Source organism: Lampetra fluviatilis, chromosome 1 (genome assembly GCF_964198595.1).
Source record: "Lampetra fluviatilis chromosome 1, kcLamFluv1.1, whole genome shotgun sequence".
NCBI lineage: Eukaryota > Metazoa > Chordata > Hyperoartia > Petromyzontiformes > Petromyzontidae > Lampetra > Lampetra fluviatilis.
Genome location: NC_136275.1, coordinates 13,760,202 through 13,777,793, shown reverse-complemented (window position 1 = coordinate 13,777,793; position 17,592 = coordinate 13,760,202). Strand labels below are relative to the sequence as shown.

General features: G+C 54.5%; 1 protein-coding gene across 1 annotated transcript in view; it reads left to right on the top strand.

Moving 5' to 3' along the window:
* The first annotated feature begins 5,534 nt into the window (after positions 1-5,534).
* The window catches only part of LOC144936520 (voltage-gated delayed rectifier potassium channel KCNH8-like), a 62,173-nt gene continuing 50,115 nt past the window's right edge, over positions 5,535-17,592 (top strand). The window contains exons 1-3 of the mRNA XM_078863687.1: positions 5,535-5,568; positions 6,388-6,468; positions 8,284-8,357. Of these exons, the coding sequence (XP_078719813.1) occupies positions 5,535-5,568; positions 6,388-6,468; positions 8,284-8,357 (189 nt within the window). The remainder of the gene's footprint in view (positions 5,569-6,387; positions 6,469-8,283; positions 8,358-17,592) is intronic.

The window sequence follows — 17,592 nt, the reverse complement described above, 5'->3', positions numbered from 1 at the left end:
GTTGTGTGTGCGTTGTCCCCTCGTAATATGAATTAAATTTCTTAGAGCCGGGAGTTGTGTCGTTAGCTTGTGTGGTGTGGGAGGAATATACAAACAGCGGCCAGGTTCTCTCTGGGTTGGGCGTGGCCGCAGCGAGCCGTGCTGCCTTCCTATCTCCACTGCTCGATTGAGTTTGCACGACGCTCGCCGTCGTGGTGCGCGATGATTCCGTCGTCCGATAGCGCGCAGCTCCTCCACGAGTCGGCACGACGCTCTGTGACGTCCGAGTCGTGCTGCTCTTGCGCTCTCTCTCCCTCTACTGCTAGATGACGAGTTGGCACGACGCTCGGTGACGCCCGGGTCGTGCTGCTGCTGTCGCTCTCTCCTTGATCGCTGCCAACTTCACACGGGCACTCGCCTTTCAGGCGGTGTTGGCTCGAGCTCTGGACCACGCGGCTGTGCGCGCTCACTGGCTTGGAGCGCTCCGGCGATGAACGATGGCCTTTGTTGCTCATCCGCTGCTGCTCGTCCTTTTCGATGCTCGCTTGGTCGACGCTTGGCGATTTCCGCCCTTTTACAGGTTGATTGCTTGTCGTCACTCGTCACCCTCTCTTCTCCGTGCTTCCTTTGTTCGTGCAGCTGCCAGCTTCACTCGCACTTAACTTCGTTCTGCGAGAAGCGACACCTGCTATCGGCATCGGTGTTTGCTCCCTCACGACGCTCTGCCAGCCGGAGCACGGCTGAAACCCAGCCTCGACCCAGGTTGAACTCAGACTTCTGCGACTCGAACGACCCCTCCTCGTTCCATCACTTCTCGAGGCACGACTGCCACAGCTCCCTTGCGAGCCCCGTCGCAACGCCGCGTCGCAAGCCGAGTTGCGAGACTGAGCACGACTCGAGCCAGACTGCACTCAGGCTGTCACCTTAACGATGTCTCGTCGTCCCATCTCTCCTCGAGGCACGACTGCCACAGCTCCCTTGCGAGCCCCGTCGCAACGCCGCGTCGCAAGCCGAGTTGCGAGACTGAGCACGACTCGAACCAGACTGCACTCAGGCTGTCACCTTAACGATGTCTCGTCGTCCCATCTCTCCTCGAGGCACGACTGCCACAGCTCCCTTGCGAGCCCCGTCGCAACGCCGCGTCGCAAGCCGAGTTGCGAGACTGAGCACGACTCGAACCAGACTGCACTCAGGCTGTCACCTTAACGATGTCTCGTCGTCCCATCTCTCCTCGAGGCACGACTGCCACAGCTCCCTTGCGAGCCCCGTCGCAACGCCGCGTCGCAAGCCGAGTTGCGAGACTGAGCACGACTCGAACCAGACTGCACTCAGGCTGTCACCTTAACGATGTCTCGTCGTCCCATCTCTCCTCGAGGCACGACTGCCACAGCTCCCTTGCGAGCCCCGTCGCAACGCCGCGTCGTAAGCCGAGTTGCGAGACTGAGCACGACTCGAACCAGACTGCTTATTCGCTCTGTGCGCTTGTGCTTAACTCAAAACGTGAACACCCTCTCCTCTCTCCACGTCTCTTGTGAGAGAAAACAAACAGAATAAAACAGATGTTCTCGGAATGTTAGCACGAACTCCCCCCTTGTGACCTTTTTGCTCCCTTCTTGCTTGCCCCGCGTGGGTCATTCAGAGGCCAGACCCCGCTGGAAGACAAAGGTGGTCGAGGAGATGTATGCAATACCTTATGTGGTCTTGTGTGTTACGTTTATTCTTGATATTTCTTATGGGTTCCTTCGGTCTTAGTATCGTGGTAATCATTCGTCTATGTTTAATGAATATTCGTAATGATCCTCGTTACATCATTATTTTGAGGGTTTCGCCAATTTTAGTTCTCCAGGGATTGGTGTTTATTCTGAGTTATATTTTAATGTCCTGAGGTTAAGTGCAACTAAGTTTCCACTTACGCTTCCTTAACTGTTGGAATTCGTAATTATTATTTTTTTTTTTTGGTCAGGTAGATAGAAACATCCAATACAAAAATAATATATATATACGGTGAATACGAGGAATACAAGGAAATTACTAATAAAAAGCCCCTATTGTTTGTTGGTTAATTCTTTTTGTTAAGTTTCTACTTTTCGGTACGGAAAACGAATAAGGAAAACGCGAGTTGCAAAAGTTGTTTTTCTCTGCTCTGCACCCCCTCCGTGCATCTCAAGATGTCTTGGGAGGTTAGTCCATCGATCTTTTTGTCCATCTGGATGTCTCTGACCTCTCTGTGACCGTACTCCCACCGGCCTAATGGCCCTCCCCGTTTCACAGATTCCTGGTGTGCTTGTGAGGAGCAGTGGGTTGTTTTCATTATTTGATAAAAAAAAATATATAGATAAAAAAAAAATATTTTTTTTCTTAATTATTCTTAATATTAATAACGGAAAACAGGACATAGATACAACACGGGGTAGCGATGTGCATCAATAAGCCGATGTCTGCACCACCTGAGAAGAATCGCTACCCTGAGTCGCCGAGCTGCGAGTGAAGCTGACGGAGATTCCAGCTATCACTCTCGAGCCAACAAAGACACCCAACGTCCACCCTGCAACGAACGAAGCATCGCTCATCGTCAGAGTGACGACCAGCGAACAACCCGCAGGAAGAGCGGAGATCGCCAAGCGAGCAAAGCAGAGAGCGCGAAGCAGTGGAGAAAGCCTGATCAAACGGCTGTGAGGAAGAGGACAGCGCCAACGCATGCGCCGTGTGTTTGATGCACACACCGACCAACGACCAGTGAGAACAGACCAGACGTCCAGAGCGACGGCGAGCATCGTGCCGACCCAACAATCATCCAGCAGTGGAGAAGCCTGGAGCTGCCACCAAGAGAGAAAGAGCGCCATCGAATGCGCCGTGTGTTTGATACCCACACCGACCAAAACCCAGTGAGAACCACAAGACGTCCAGCAGCGACAACGGAATCATCGCAGTGGAGAGAGGAAGGCAGCACGGGCTCGCGGCGGCCACGCGCAAGCGAGAGGAACCTCTAAAGAGCTGGTTGTATCTCCCACACCACACAAGCTAATACCACAACTCCCGGCTCTAAGAAATTTAGTTAATATTACGAGGGGACAACGCACACACAGCACGCACACGAATAAGACTTTCAAAAAAAGTTATCTTTGCGTTTCAAAAAGGGTTCCCAATTCAAGGTGGTGCGTTCAATATCAACTGATCGTGCAAAGCAGTTGCTGCCGTCGAATTACATGAATAAGGAATGTTTTAGTCATTCATTTTCGTTAATTGCATAATCTTGCCCATGAATTTATTGACGTATACTTGCTTTTGCATACTAGAGTGTCATGTGTTTGTTTAGAATTAAAATTGCTTAACACCAACTGTTCGAGTGCTTCTTTCCAAGTCCATGCAAAACTGTCTTATTCCTTAGAACTGTATCCTGTGATGAGATATGAAACTGGAGACCTAAAATAACATAACACACACTAAGATAATCGGTAAATGTTTAATCAATGATAATCGTGTTATCCTGATTGATATAACTCTGGATTAACGAAGCTAAGCCTAATTATCACAACTGCTCACATTAACATAATCTCAAGCATCCGCATAAATTACTACGATTATCTCCGTGATTAGCATAATTTATGCATATAATTACACACATTATCATAATTTATGCGCTTTGCACATTTTTCGTAAAATTATTCATTTTTATTATTTTTAGCAAAATTTCATAATCCAACACATACAACAACTGTATTCTCTCTATCCACTGCTACCGTACACTGCATTCTCTCTATCCACTGCTACCTTATACTGCACTCTTTCTATCCACTGCTACCCTATGCTATACTCTATCTGCTGCTCCGTCTCTCCGTCCGTTCGTCTCTCGTCCCAGGCACCAACTCCCCGTTTCACTCCACGCTCTCCACCTTTATCCCTGAACCAATTCCCCTTAATTAATTGGGTCATCCCCCGCGACACCACTCGCCCCCAGCCCCCAGTGCCACGTGGCGTTGTTGTTGCAGACATGGCGGCGCCAATTCCAGACACCAATACCTCTTGTCCAATCACTGGCCTGCGTCCTCAATTGCCCCCGGCCACCTGCAGCCCCCTTAACTATCACGCTACCTTAATTAGTACAATAACAACAGTAAGTCGCTCAGCGCCCTGTGTCCCCATTTGCCCTCACTGTCCGCCACGTGCACGCATACCGACCCCGCGCGTGACGCGTGTTTCTCAAGCCCTACATCACCCCCCCCCCCCCCCCTTCATGTTTAAAGAGTTAGCCGTCCCGGCTAAACACAACGCGTCACGCGGCAATACACATCAACCCAACACAATGTATACAATCCCCCCCTGAATACGGCAACCAACGTCCGTGTCACGCAATGTTTATGAAAAAGTCACTCTTCTGGAGCGAGTTCCCATAGCCGGTCCATCACCCCGGCTCGGGTGAACAGGGGGCAAGGGCAGGTAACATCTCTCCGTGGGCGCGGGGCAGCGTCCTGCCCGAAACGTGCGACTCTCTTCGTTGCACCGGCCATTCCCTGACGAGACCCCAATGCGGTCGCATGCGTCCTGGGGTGGCCCCTGACTCGGAAATGGCAATCCTGCAGACACACGGGGGGTAAACTGTTGAGGTGTGTTCTCCCGTCGCCCCACAGTACGCTTGTCGGACACATCCAATACAGGCCGTTCCGGGATGGGAGATGACGCATCATAAGGTACCACATATTTCTTAAACCGCGACGGGTGAACATGCCACAATCTGCGACCGTATCGAATCCTCACACTCTGATCCCAGCGAACTTCCACAATCTCAACGGGACCCTGCCAGGGCCAATGAAATTTCGGTGACGTGCCTACCGGCACCATCGGACAATGTAACCAGGCCTTGTCTCCCACTTGCCATGGCTCCCGCGGAGGCTGTGTGCCGTGCAGGCGCTCATTGGCCGCCTGCCTTCGTTCCGTATTTCCCAGTGAGGCCTCCCTAGCCTCCTTTAGACGGTCCAATGCCTCTAGCATGGGGACAGGCACCGCTGATGACTTCCCCTTAATTTCCACCCCCAGCTTGACCAGGGCCGGGGCCTCCGGTTCACGACCATACATCAAATAGAAGGGTGAATACCCTGTTGAGGCATGTGGGGCTAATCTTTAAGCGGCCAGGGCCGCTTGTAGATCCCAATCTGTCTGAGCCGAATTAACCTGTTGGCACAACATAGACGTCAATGTTCGATGAAGACGCTCCACCATCCCGTCGGTTTGCGGGTGGTATGGGGATGTCTGAATCTTCCTCGTACCCAATGCATCACACACTTCCTTCAATTGGCGGGAAGATTTTGTTTTACCCTGGTCAGTAAGCAGGTGCTCCGGGGCACCTTTGTCAAAAATGTAACCCTGCAGGAAGGCCTCCACGATCGATCCTGCCGATTGGTCCGCTAGCGGCCATGCCATAGGCCACCGAGTGAGGTATTCGACCCCCACAAGCAAATATTTGTGACCCCGCGGGGCAATGGGGAACGGTCCCAAAATATCAAGGGCAACAAACTCGTTTACCCGGGAAACCCGTATCGACTGCAATGGTACTCGATATGGCTGCGCCGGCGCCTTCCGCCGTGCGCACTCGTGACAGGCCTTAACATACAAATGAACATCGTTTTGAAATCCCGGCCAATAGAAATCATTACTTGAAGTCAACGCAGTTTTCTTCTCCCCCAAGTGCATCAATCGCTAGTGCATGTCGCGAATAAGTTTTCCCCTCAAACACAGTGGCACAACAATACAAAACTTCTGTAAGACGACATCCCACCTCTCTAGGAGGTCGTCTATGAGCCGAAGAAAGGCCCGATCCTCCGACTGTTTGGAACGTGAGGCCCAAAGTCTCATTCTGGTAAGCGAAGAATCGTTCACTTGCAAGCGCGCCCAACAATCTCGTGACAATCCCAGCAACCCGGGCTCCTTAGCCGGGGCCTCATCAACCCGGCCCGAATCGGCTACAGTGGCCATGGCCGGAATGCCCTGCAGCGGTGGCCCGCAGCGCAGCGATCCCTCGGAACATCTACACAAGCCCGACGACTAAGGCAACCTGGTCCATCGCCGGTTAAGCCGCTTGGCCGAGGGTCAACAGCGCACTGTGATACACGAGGGGAGATTCCGTCTCCGCCCACCGTCTCAACTGAAACTTGCGCTTGGCGACCGATCGCGGTTCGTAAATGTCCTGCATCGCTGTGAATGTCTCCATCAATGACAAGCGAACCTCCCCAGGGAGGCCATAGAACGTCGCCAGCACATCGTCGTCCAAGGCCGTTGGCAGAGCTCGTAGCGCTTCAACTTCCGTCCACCTGAGCGACTCGTACGCTGCCCGAAACCGTCGTGTAAATGCTGTCCAGTCGCCAACTTTAACATCAAAGTGTTCAACGTGCAATCGGCGTCGTGTGCTCGAAGTTGGCGACCCCGGCGCCTCCTCGGCGTCCAGCTCTATTCCTGGCGCATCGGGAGATACAGCAGCGCCGCCGGCCTCCGCAGGTGTGACGAGCTCGTGCGGAATTAAACGTTCAAATTCCTTCGCGAGCGCCGCCATCCTCGCCTCCCACTCAGCCATCGCAGCTCTCCATACGTGAGGCGGTCTTGGTTCATCTTCGTTGTTCGGGTCGCCCTCCTCCCACGGAGGCGCCCCCATCAGCCGTGTCCGCCGGAGGAGCGGGAGCCTCCAGCACCGGCGAGCTACAGCACACCATAAGTAAGTCTCAAAGCACTGCACCTAAAGTAATTGAATTTTAGGCGCAAATTGCCCCTTCTTTATGGAGACATTTCTTGGTGATTTTGCAGATAATGTATCGATTTATATATTTTTTCCAACACAGCGACCGAAAGCAGAAGAGAATAAAGTATCAGAGCAGTGAATTTAAACAAATTGAAGGTCAGTTATATACAGTGCTACAATGACATGAAGTTAGGTGTTTTATGACGTAGTTTTGTGCAATAATCACTGCCATTAATACAGTGCTACAGTGAACTGCAGTGAAGTTTTTTATGACTTCGTTTTATGCCAGATTGACTGCCATTAAATTTACACAAAATACAATTATACTCTGCTCAATTTTTTCGTAAATATTACAGCTTCCGCCCTAGGATGGGCAAAGATGCTAGTTTTCCAGAACATTCCAGATAGATTCAGTGCTGAGTAAACATGGAGTAACTTCTAGAACATTCTAGAACTTTCCAGTATATATAAATAGTATAAATACAGGGGCCTTAAGCCCACCAGTTCAGTTTAGTTCTGCCTAAGTGGATACATATCTGCATTTTTCTGAGATGGCATCAAGAGGCTGCAAGCATCCGGCAGACGCAGTTTGCTATGTCTGCAGCTAATTTATCAAGAGAAGAGCTAAAAAGTACTCTGCGGAAGCATCTGCTAAGATGTGTGAGGCCTACAAGGCATATTTCGGCATGCCTGTCGGGAATCAAGACAAACCCTGGGCACCTCATTTCACCTGCGAGCAACGCAAAAAAAAAAGATGGACGGAATTTTATGTTATAAAATGTGTTTAAAATGTTTTAATTGTAAACGTTTTTTTTATTTATTTTTTTACAATTTTCAATGTTATTGAAAAAATATATCATATATGAAAAATGTTGCGAGAATCTCTTACACATTAGTCATGGGTGAAATAAATGTATTTTTGTAGGATGGTACAGAGCGGAAAAGAGCCATGAATTTCACTATCCCAATAATTTGGCGGAAACCCACTGACCACTCAAGCAACTGCTACTTCTGCATGGTGGACCCTTCCAAACATCGGACTGGCAAGAATGCACCTGCAATCACGTATCTGGACCTTTCTTTATCCATCGCCCCGGTGCCACACTGCCATGAGCTTCCCGTACCCACTCCTCCGGAGAGAGAGCAGCCATCGTAGAAGAGAGTATCAAGTCCGAGCGAGGAAGATGTTGTAGATCCAGATGACAATTTCAAAGGTGGAGCTGAGGAGAGAACCCCATACTACCCCAACCAAAAAGACCTCAACGACTTGATCATAGATCTTGGTCTCACCAAGTCCAATGCCGAGCTTTTGACGTCCAGGCTCAAGCAGTGGAACTTGTTGGATTAAAGTGTGCAAGTCGCAGATCAGAGGAAGCGTCACCAACCTTTTTGCAGCTTCTTCACCCGTCAAGATGGGCTCTGCTTCTGCCACAATGTGACCAGTCTGTTCGAGGCAATCCGAATCGCCTGTAACCAGAATGAGTGGCACCTCTTCATTGACAGCTCATCTAGGAGCCTCAAAGCCGTGCTGCTCCATAATGGTAACAAGTACCCGTCTCTTCCCTTGGCCCATTCAGTGCACCTCAAAGAGGATTACAACAGCATCAAGACCTTTCTGGACACCTTGAAGTATGAGGAGTACGGCTGGGAGGTCATCGGAGACTTCAAAATGGTGGCATTCCTGATGGGTCTCCAAGGCGGTTTACCAAATTTCCCTGCTATCTTTGCCTTTGGGACAGCAGGGACACCAAGGCGCACTACCACAGGCGGGACTGGCCACAGCGGACCGAGTGGGGAGGAACAACGTCAAGTGGGAGCCACTGGTGGACCCCTGGAAGGTGCTGATGCCACCATTGCACATAAATTTGGGCCTTATGAAACAATTTGTCAGAGCTGTAGATAAGGAGTTGGTAGCCTTCAAGTACCTTAAAGACTTCTTCCCTAAGCTGTCTGAGGCAAAGGTCAAAGCCGGTGTCTTCGTCGGACCACAGATAAAGAAGATCCTGGAGTGTAATGAATTCCCCAAGAAGCTCACTAGTGTAGTGCCATAGGTGGGCCACACTTACCAGCAGTGGTGGACAGGGCCCATCTGCAGGTACCTCGGACCCCCAGGGGAGGGGACACTGTGCCAGCCCAAGAGGGGAGGGGCTGCTGGGGGCTCTAGGATCCTAGACAGCTAAGCCCTCGGCGCCGGCTCTAGGATCCCAGACAACCCAGACAGCTAAGCCCCTTGGCGCCACCAACGTGGGGCTGTGGGGTATCTGGGAGCACACACAACCCCACCCCTCGATGGGCAAGAGGGATAAAAGGGCCGCTCCCTGGCCGATCGGGGCCAGTCGCAGCTCAAGACCCAAGACCAGCCAGCTTAGGACCCAGGACCCCCTCGTCCTGCATGTCCTAGTAATGGCCGGGACGCTGTGCGGGCCAGTAGTGGGACTTTGGGACTCCCGGCTCTACGCTCTTGTAAGGGCGAGTTCCGAGGAAGCCAGAGTCTAGACCCGCACCTTGGCTGGGTCGGGTCAGGTGGCCTCCCCTAGGGTAATTGTAGCCGGAGGACCCCAGAGCGTAGCTAGAGTAGGCTGTGTCCCTAGGCTGTGTTCCTAGGCTGTGTCCCTAGGCTGTAACAGAGTATCAGGACTGTTGGAGTGTTGTATTGTAATAAAGAAGTTACCTCTACAAGTGTCTCCGGAACCCATTACATTTGGAATCAGGAGTGGCCATGGAGATGTAGTGGTGGTGTTGACGTGCACCGACTGTGACAGTGATGGATCACGGGGCGGCGCGGGGTGCGGGGTTGGGCACACGTTGTGGGCGTGGTGTGGACGCGCGCGCCGGGAGTGACAGATGACGGGGCGGCGCGGCGTGGGTGGTGAGGCACGCTGAGATGTGGGAAAACAGGATCGTAGCCAGCGCCCAGTGATTGGTCGAATAGGATGGGTGCTCGCAGCGACGTCCGCAGGTGGGGTATAAAGGGGGACGCGCGAGAGCACTCGGGGAGAGTTATCCAGTTGAAGACCGAAGACGGAGTTGAAGACCTAGTGCCCCGAGACCCCTAGTCCCGCCGTCCTTGTAGGGACCGGGGCCCTGTGTGGCTCGGAGGCGAGACTGTGGGACCCGGGGTCCGACGCCCACGTGGGTCGGGCTGGGGACCCACAGTCAAGACGGACACCCCGGGCAGGGAGTGTCCAGAGTAGCTCAGTGGGCGTTAGTCGCCGAGTAGCTAAGTGGGTGTTGGTCACCCGAGTAGCTCAGTGGGCGTTAGTCGCCGAGTAGCTAAGTGGGTGTTGGTCACCCGAGTAGCTCAGTGGGCGTTAGTCGCCGAGTAGCTAAGTGGGTGTTGGTCACCCGAGTAGCTCAGTGGGCGTTAGTCGCCGAGTAGCTAAGTGGGTGTTGGTCACCCGAGTAGCTCAGTGGGCGTTAGTCGCCAGGGTAGCTAAGTGGGTGTTGGTCACCCGAGTAGCTCAGTGGGCGTTAGTCGCCAGGGTAGCTAAGTGGGTGTTGGTCACCCGAGTAGCTCAGTGGGCGTTAGTCGCCGGGTAGCTAAGTGGGTGTTGGTCACCCGAGTAGCTCAGTGGGCGTTAGTCGCCAGGGTAGCTAAGTGGGTGTTTGTCACCCGAGATACTAAGTGGGTGTTAGTCACCTGTGAACGAGTTTGGTAAAATAAAGAGTGTGTTACCCGTGAAGTCGTCTCCCGCCGAGTTACTACATTACAACTGGCGTCAGAAGTAAACCTGTCTTCAAGAAGAATGGACACGAGGAAGACTACCCGTACCCACGAGCGAGGTCGGGAAGACGACGGCGTACCGGGGACACCAACCTCGGGAGGAGAGGACGAGGAGTTGCCGCCGATGCAGCACTTCGCGGTGATGGCCGACGCTCCGCACGCCTCCGACACCAGCCTCCAAGACGCACACTCCAGGTTGGCGGAGTTGCTACTCGCCGCCGCCGCTGTCTTGGCGGACATCTCCGTTCCGGCGAGCGAAAAAACGGCTGCGGGGTTGGTGGAGAAAGCGAGGTTGGAGGGATCCTGCCAAAAGGCGCTTCGCGCCAAAAGTCTGGAAGTTGCCGCCGTTTTTGAGGGGCCGCCATCGATTGGCGGGAAGCACGGACACCACGTGGCCGGAGACCTCCGCTCAGCGCAGCCCACGTCATCAGCGTGCGCCGGAGCTCTCCATTTTGCGCCTGACGACCGAGCCGACATTTTACACAACTACAGCGGAGCGCGGGAAAATCTCTCCGACGTCGACGACGATCGGGTCCTCCAGCAAAGATTGCCCGCGCTGTCGGCGTTCAAGGCGGATGGGGGCGACTGGGGAGCCTTCCAACGAAGGTTCCTCGCTCATCAGGAAATGTCGGGGTGGTCCGACACCACTGCCCTGCGTGCGTTGCCAGCGATGCTCGACGACGACGCGCTTGCAGCCTTCACATCTGCTGCAAGGTCGTCCCGCTCTACGCTCCAGGCCGCACTACACCTGATGGCGAAGGTGTTTGGACCGCCCTCCACCTGTCGCCACCAGTTCTACGATCGGCGAAAGGTGGCTGGAGAAACGACGCTCGCCTATCGCACGGCGCTGCTCGCCTTGGCGGACGCAGCTTTTCCCCGCATGGACAAGGAGGGGAAGGACGCCATGGTGACGGAGCAGCTGCTGGCGTTGGCCCACGAGTTGGGGGTCCCCATCAATGTGGCGGACGAAATGGATATCTGCTCCCTGGCGATCGCCACGAGCATTCACGCGTACGAGGTCCTCAAACGCAAGCCGGGGGTCGTCTGCAAATTGGCGGGGAACGCGGCACTGGCCGCCACGATCGCCGAACCTCAGCCAGCTGCGGATCAGGAGCAGGCCTTCGCTGCATCGCGTCCGGGGGAGTGGAGAACGGGAGGTCGTTCGCCCACACGTTCATCCCGCAAGCTGGAGCAACCGAAACCTACGACGTCCCTCGTCGTCTGCTACAACTGCGGCCTTCGGGGTCACGTCGCAGCCGGGTGCCGGGCCCCGCGTCAGCGCGCCACAGGACCACGTCGGGACGACGACCAGGCCCACAAGTCATCCCAACAAAACCCGGCGAGTCGCGGCACCTCACACGCTCGGTCCACAAACACTGCACATTCGGGTCGCCGCTTGGCGGTGGGGGGTTCGCGGCTGGGTGCCGGGGGTTCACTTCGGCGAGGGGGGTCCGTACACGGCCCGCAAGCAGTCGAATGGTCCGAATTGGCCCACAGGATAGTGGCTGCATCGGCCGGGTCGTCCGTCGTAACGGGGTTTATTGACGGGGTTGAGGTCCGGGTGCTTGTGGACACGGGTGCGTCGGCCACTATCATTTCGGACCTTATTTATAACATTCTTCCCGTCCAAAGTAGACCCCTACTGCCAGTGGACGTGCCATTTTATGCGGCGAATGGGGGATCCCTGGGGATCATCGGCCAGATTCGGGCGACTATTTGCATTGGTGACATCAAATTGGCGGGCCCTATTTTTGTATCATCATCGCTGGCCGTTCCCTGTTTGCTAGGTACGGACTTTTTGTCCAAAATGCCCATCAAAATTCTCATAGATCAGGCCTGCATTGAGCTTCCGTCAGGTCGGCGGGTTGCGTTCTTGACGAGCCCTACCAAAATACGCACGGTTTGTGCGACGGTGCAGGCGCTGGCAACTCAGACTGTACGGGTGCCCCCGGGATCGCAAATGTTGGTACCCCTTCGGTTGAGGAAACCACTCGAGGTGGGTGCGGAGGCACAGGGGGTGCTGTTGGGGCCGTCTAACAGGGCCAGAAGGGGCCTCGACTTAGCGGTTGCTCAAACCATGGTGAGAGGGGACAGTGAGCCGTTCGTAATGGTCCTGAATACGGGGTCGCGGCCGGCCGTAATTGCGCAGGGAACGGTGCTGGCTCACGCCGCGCCGCTACCCGTTGAGGAACGGCTCGTGGCTCAAGCAGATTTCACTGTCGAGTCGCATCCTCCAAGTGACGAGGGGACAGAGTGGTTGGACTCGTTGTGTGCCGGTTCTGCTAACTTGTCCAAAGTGCAATTGGGAGCAATGAGGGGTTTGCTACTCGAGTTTGCTGACGTGTTCAGCAAACATAAGTACGATATCGGCTGCACGGACCTCTTGCGCCACCACATAGCTACAGGGGACGCGGCCCCTATTCGACAGAATCCCTTCCGGCTCAGCCCAGCCGAGAAGGAGCATGTGCAATCGGCGGTTAATGATATGTTGGCGGCGGATATCATTTCACCCTCTTCTAGTCCGTGGGGTGCTCCTATTGTCCTAGTTAAAAAACAGGACGGGTCCTTGCGGTTTTGTGTCGATTTCCGCCGCTTAAACAAAATCTCGATGGCGGATGCGTATCCGCTCCCCAGGATGGATGAGTCGCTGGATGCCTTGGCGGGAGCACAGTTTTTTTCCACACTCGATCTGCTTTCCGGATTTTGGCAATTGCCACTCGATAACGAGTCTAAACCTAAAACCGCTTTCCGGACACCTGGTGGCCTATTTGAATTCAACCGTTTGCCCATGGGCTTACATTCCGCTCCCACCACGTTCCAGAGACTCATGGAATTGGTTTTGTCGGGCCTCCAATGGGACACCTGTTTGATTTATCTCGACGATATCATCGTCTTCAGTCGGACTTTTGAGGAGCACCTCCAGCGACTGAGAGCGGTGTTCCTCAGGATGCGTTCCGCTAAGCTTAAATTTAAACCGGCTAAATGTTTTCTGCTTCGGGAATCGGTCAGGTATTTGGGCCATATCGTGAGTCGTTCAGGGATCTCGACAGACCCTGCTAAGACGCACTGCGTCAGCTCATGGCCAACGCCAACCTCGGTCACGGAGGTTCGCAGTTTTATTGGTTTCGCCTCCTATTACCGTCGTTTTGTCAAGCAGTTTGCCACCATAGCCAGGCCCCTGCACGCTTTGACGGCTAAGGGTGTGCGGTTTCACTGGGGGGCGGAAGAGGAGGCTGCGTTCTGCTCCCTTCGTGACGCCTTGGTGCAGGCTCCCCCCTTGTGTTACCCCGATTTCACACAACCGTTTTTGCTTGACACAGATGCCAGCAACACGGGTATCGGGGGGGTGCTCACACAGGTGGTCGGGGGGGTTGAACGGGTGGTCGCCTACGGTAGTAGAGTTCTTTCCCCCGCCGAACAATGCTATTGCGTGACTCGTCGTGAATTGTTAGCGATTGTGTTTTTTACACAGCAATTCAGGCCGTATCTTTACGGCCGTCATTTTACGGTCCGTACGGACCATGCGGCTCTACAATACGCTATGCGCGTGGCACAGCCATCGGGCCAATTGTCCCGATGGTTAGAGGTCCTTCAGGACTACCAATTCACGACGATTTACCGCAAGGGATTGCGACACTCAATTGCGGACGCCTTGTCGCGGTTGCCACCATGCACGGACTGCACATGTTTGTTGGGATCGGCGCGGTGCAAACCCCCGGTCGCCGACACCCCGGGAGTTGCGCTCGCCGCCACTGACACCCTGGGAGTCGACGCTCCCACGGGGAGGGATTCGCTGTTGTCGTTGCCCCTCATTGAGTGGGGCCGTCTCCAAATGTCCGACAGCTCCCTACTTACGCTACGTCGAAAAGTTGGCGCTCCCGAGGTAGGGGATGCGCGGGTCGGTTCCTGGGTGTGCAGACAGGGCCTTTTGATGAAGTGGGACAACATGTCCCGGCGTCACGTGCTCGTTGTGCCTGTTGCTATGCGGGGTAGGGTCGTTCTGGCAGCTCATGAACGGCTCATGCATCTGGGTTTTCACAAAACGCTCGCCCTAATCCAGCGAGACTATTATTGGCCGGGGATGGGTAACGACGTGGCGAACATTCTTAAGGGATGCGTAGGGTGCGCCAAAAGAAAACCGCCACCATTGGCAGCTAATCCACCGCTGCAATCCATTCAAGTTTCGCGCACAAACGAATTGGTTGCGTTGGACATCTTGGGGCCCTTTCCTGCTACACCGAGGGGAAATAGGTTCCTGCTGGTTGGCGTAGAATACTTCACCCGATGGCCCATGGCATGGCCACTCGCCAACCAGTCGGCTGCAGCGGTGGCGGACGCCTTCGTCCAGGGTTATGTTTTGGACAAGGGCGCCCCCGAACGCTTGCTGACGGATCAAGGAAAGAATTTTTCGAGCGTTTTGTTGCGCGAGGTGTGCGACCTGTTGGGTACAAAGAAAGTGCGTACTTCCCCCTACCACCCGCAGACTGACGGGATGGTTGAGCATCTGAACAGGACGATTACGTCTATGCTGTGCCAACAGGTCTGCGACGATCAGGTTGATTGGGACTTACAGGTGCCGGGGGTACTCGCGGCCTATCGAATGGCCCCTCATGCGGCGACGGGGTTTTCCCCATTTTTTCTTATGTATGGGCGGGAGGCCGATCCGGCCATGGACGTCCAACTGGGGATTTCCCAGCCACGTGCAAAATCAAAATTGGCAGACCACATCAAATTTAATATCGCCAAATTGACTGAAGCGCGGGAGGCGGCGAGGTTGAATTCGCGGTCTCGGCAAATCGCGAACGAGAGATTGCATGGGCGGAGGGTGCATACGCATGATTGGAAACCAGGCGATAAGGCCTGGCTGCATTGTCCACATGCACCGTTGGCTACGTCCCCCAAATTGTTGAGACCTTGGAGGGGACCGGTGGAAATTGTGCGGGTTGCACGACCCCAGAGTATACAGATTAAATGGGAAAAACGCCGTTGGTACGTGCACCCCTCCCGACTGAAGCCCTATGCGGCACCGTGTGACCCCGTTCTGTGCCGTAACGACCGGGCGTGTGATGTGACCGTCGACTTGGGGAGGGAGGTGTCGCAGGCTGATCCTCACGTGTCTCCACCTGACCCACCCCCAGGTGCCTCGGGCTTGACGGCTGCTGACCGTCGGGAACCTGAACCCCGCGGCACGCACGGGTCCTCGATGCCTGGCCAATGTCTTCCTGAACTGCCGGCACCACCGGACGTTCAACCGCGTCTGGTGCCGTACGACGGACCGGCAAGGCGGACTCGGGCTAGGGCACAACAATTTTCATGAAGACATTTTTTTTCGACACCGAGCTCGCCCGGTGTTCCCCTCTGCCGGGGTAATGTCCCGTTGTAGGGACGCTCGGAAAGAATGGGACGCTGCACGAGTCGAGAGAGAAAAAAAAAAAAAAAAAATTCCATTTATTTTTCTTTCTGCATACACATTGCTATTGTCACTCGCCGGATTGTATATATTGTTCTGTTGTCGCGGTGGCATTGGTTGATGGTTGCGGATGGTAGTGTTCGCGTTGTGTTGTGTTGTTACGTTAGTGGTTGTTCTTGTTGTTGTGTTGTGTTACGGGGCACACAGGGGGGTTTGTATATTTTTATAGCAGCCTGGTCGGCTGCGAGCTATGTGGTAGGGGGTGATGTAGTGGTGGTGTTGACGTGCGCCGACTGTGACAGTGATGGATCACGGGGCGGCGCGGGGTGCGGGGTTGGGCACGCGTTGTGGGCGTGGTGTGGACGCGCGCGCCGGGAGTGACAGATGACGGGGCGGCGCGGCGTGGGTGGTGAGGCACGCTGAGATGTGGGAAAACAGGATCGTAGCCAGCGCCCAGTGATTGGTCGAATAGGATGGGTGCTCGCAGCGACGTCCGCAGGTGGGGTATAAAGGGGGACGCGCGAGAGCACTCGGGGAGAGTTATCCAGTTGAAGACCGAAGACGGAGTTGAAGACCTAGTGCCCCGAGACCCCTAGTCCCGCCGTCCTTGTAGGGACCGGGGCCCTGTGTGGCTCGGAGGCGAGACTGTGGGACCCGGGGTCCGACGCCCACGTGGGTCGGGCTGGGGACCCACAGTCAAGACGGACACCCCGGGCAGGGAGTGTCCAGAGTAGCTCAGTGGGCGTTAGTCGCCGAGTAGCTAAGTGGGTGTTGGTCACCCGAGTAGCTCAGTGGGCGTTAGTCGCCGAGTAGCTAAGTGGGTGTTGGTCACCCGAGTATCTCAGTGGGCGTTAGTCGCCGAGTAGCTAAGTGGGTGTTGGTCACCCGAGTAGCTCAGTGGGCGTTAGTCGCCGAGTAGCTAAGTGGGTGTTGGTCACCCGAGTAGCTCAGTGGGCGTTAGTCGCCAGGGTAGCTAAGTGGGTGTTGGTCACCCGAGTAGCTCAGTGGGCGTTAGTCGCCAGGGTAGCTAAGTGGGTGTTGGTCACCCGAGTAGCTCAGTGGGCGTTAGTCGCCGAGTAGCTAAGTGGGTGTTGGTCACCCGAGTAGCTCAGTGGGCGTTAGTCGCCAGGGTAGCTAAGTGGGTGTTTGTCACCCGAGATACTAAGTGGGTGTTAGTCACCTGTGAACGAGTTTGGTAAAATAAAGAGTGTGTTACCCGTGAAGTCGTCTCCCGCCGAGTTACTACATTACAGAGACAAGAAGTAAGCCACGTACCTTCAGTCCTGACGGCGATGTCGATGAACAAGCGGCGACGGGGCAGCCAACTCGGGCCGACAACGACGCCGCACCGCCGGCTGAGAAGCCGTCCACTATACCAGCCGTCCCTCCCAATACACTAGTAAGGAGAAAGTGGCTTGGAACAGCTTTGTCGCAGTGGTTCGTGGCTTCCTGGGCAATCACAAGGTCGAAAACTGTGTGGAACTGGTTGAGACGCTGGTGAAGAACTACGGCACAATGGGCTGTATGATGTCCTTCAAAGTCCATATCTTTGATACTCATCTTGATAACGTCAATGAGAACATGGGAGCGTACTCGGAGGAGCAAGGCGAGTGCTTCCACCAGGATATACTGTACTTTGAACGCCGCTACCAAGGACAGTATAACGAGAAAATGATGGGAGACTACATTTGGGGGCTGAATCGTGAAAGTGATTTACAGTATAATCGTAAATCTCGAAAAACTTCTCACTTA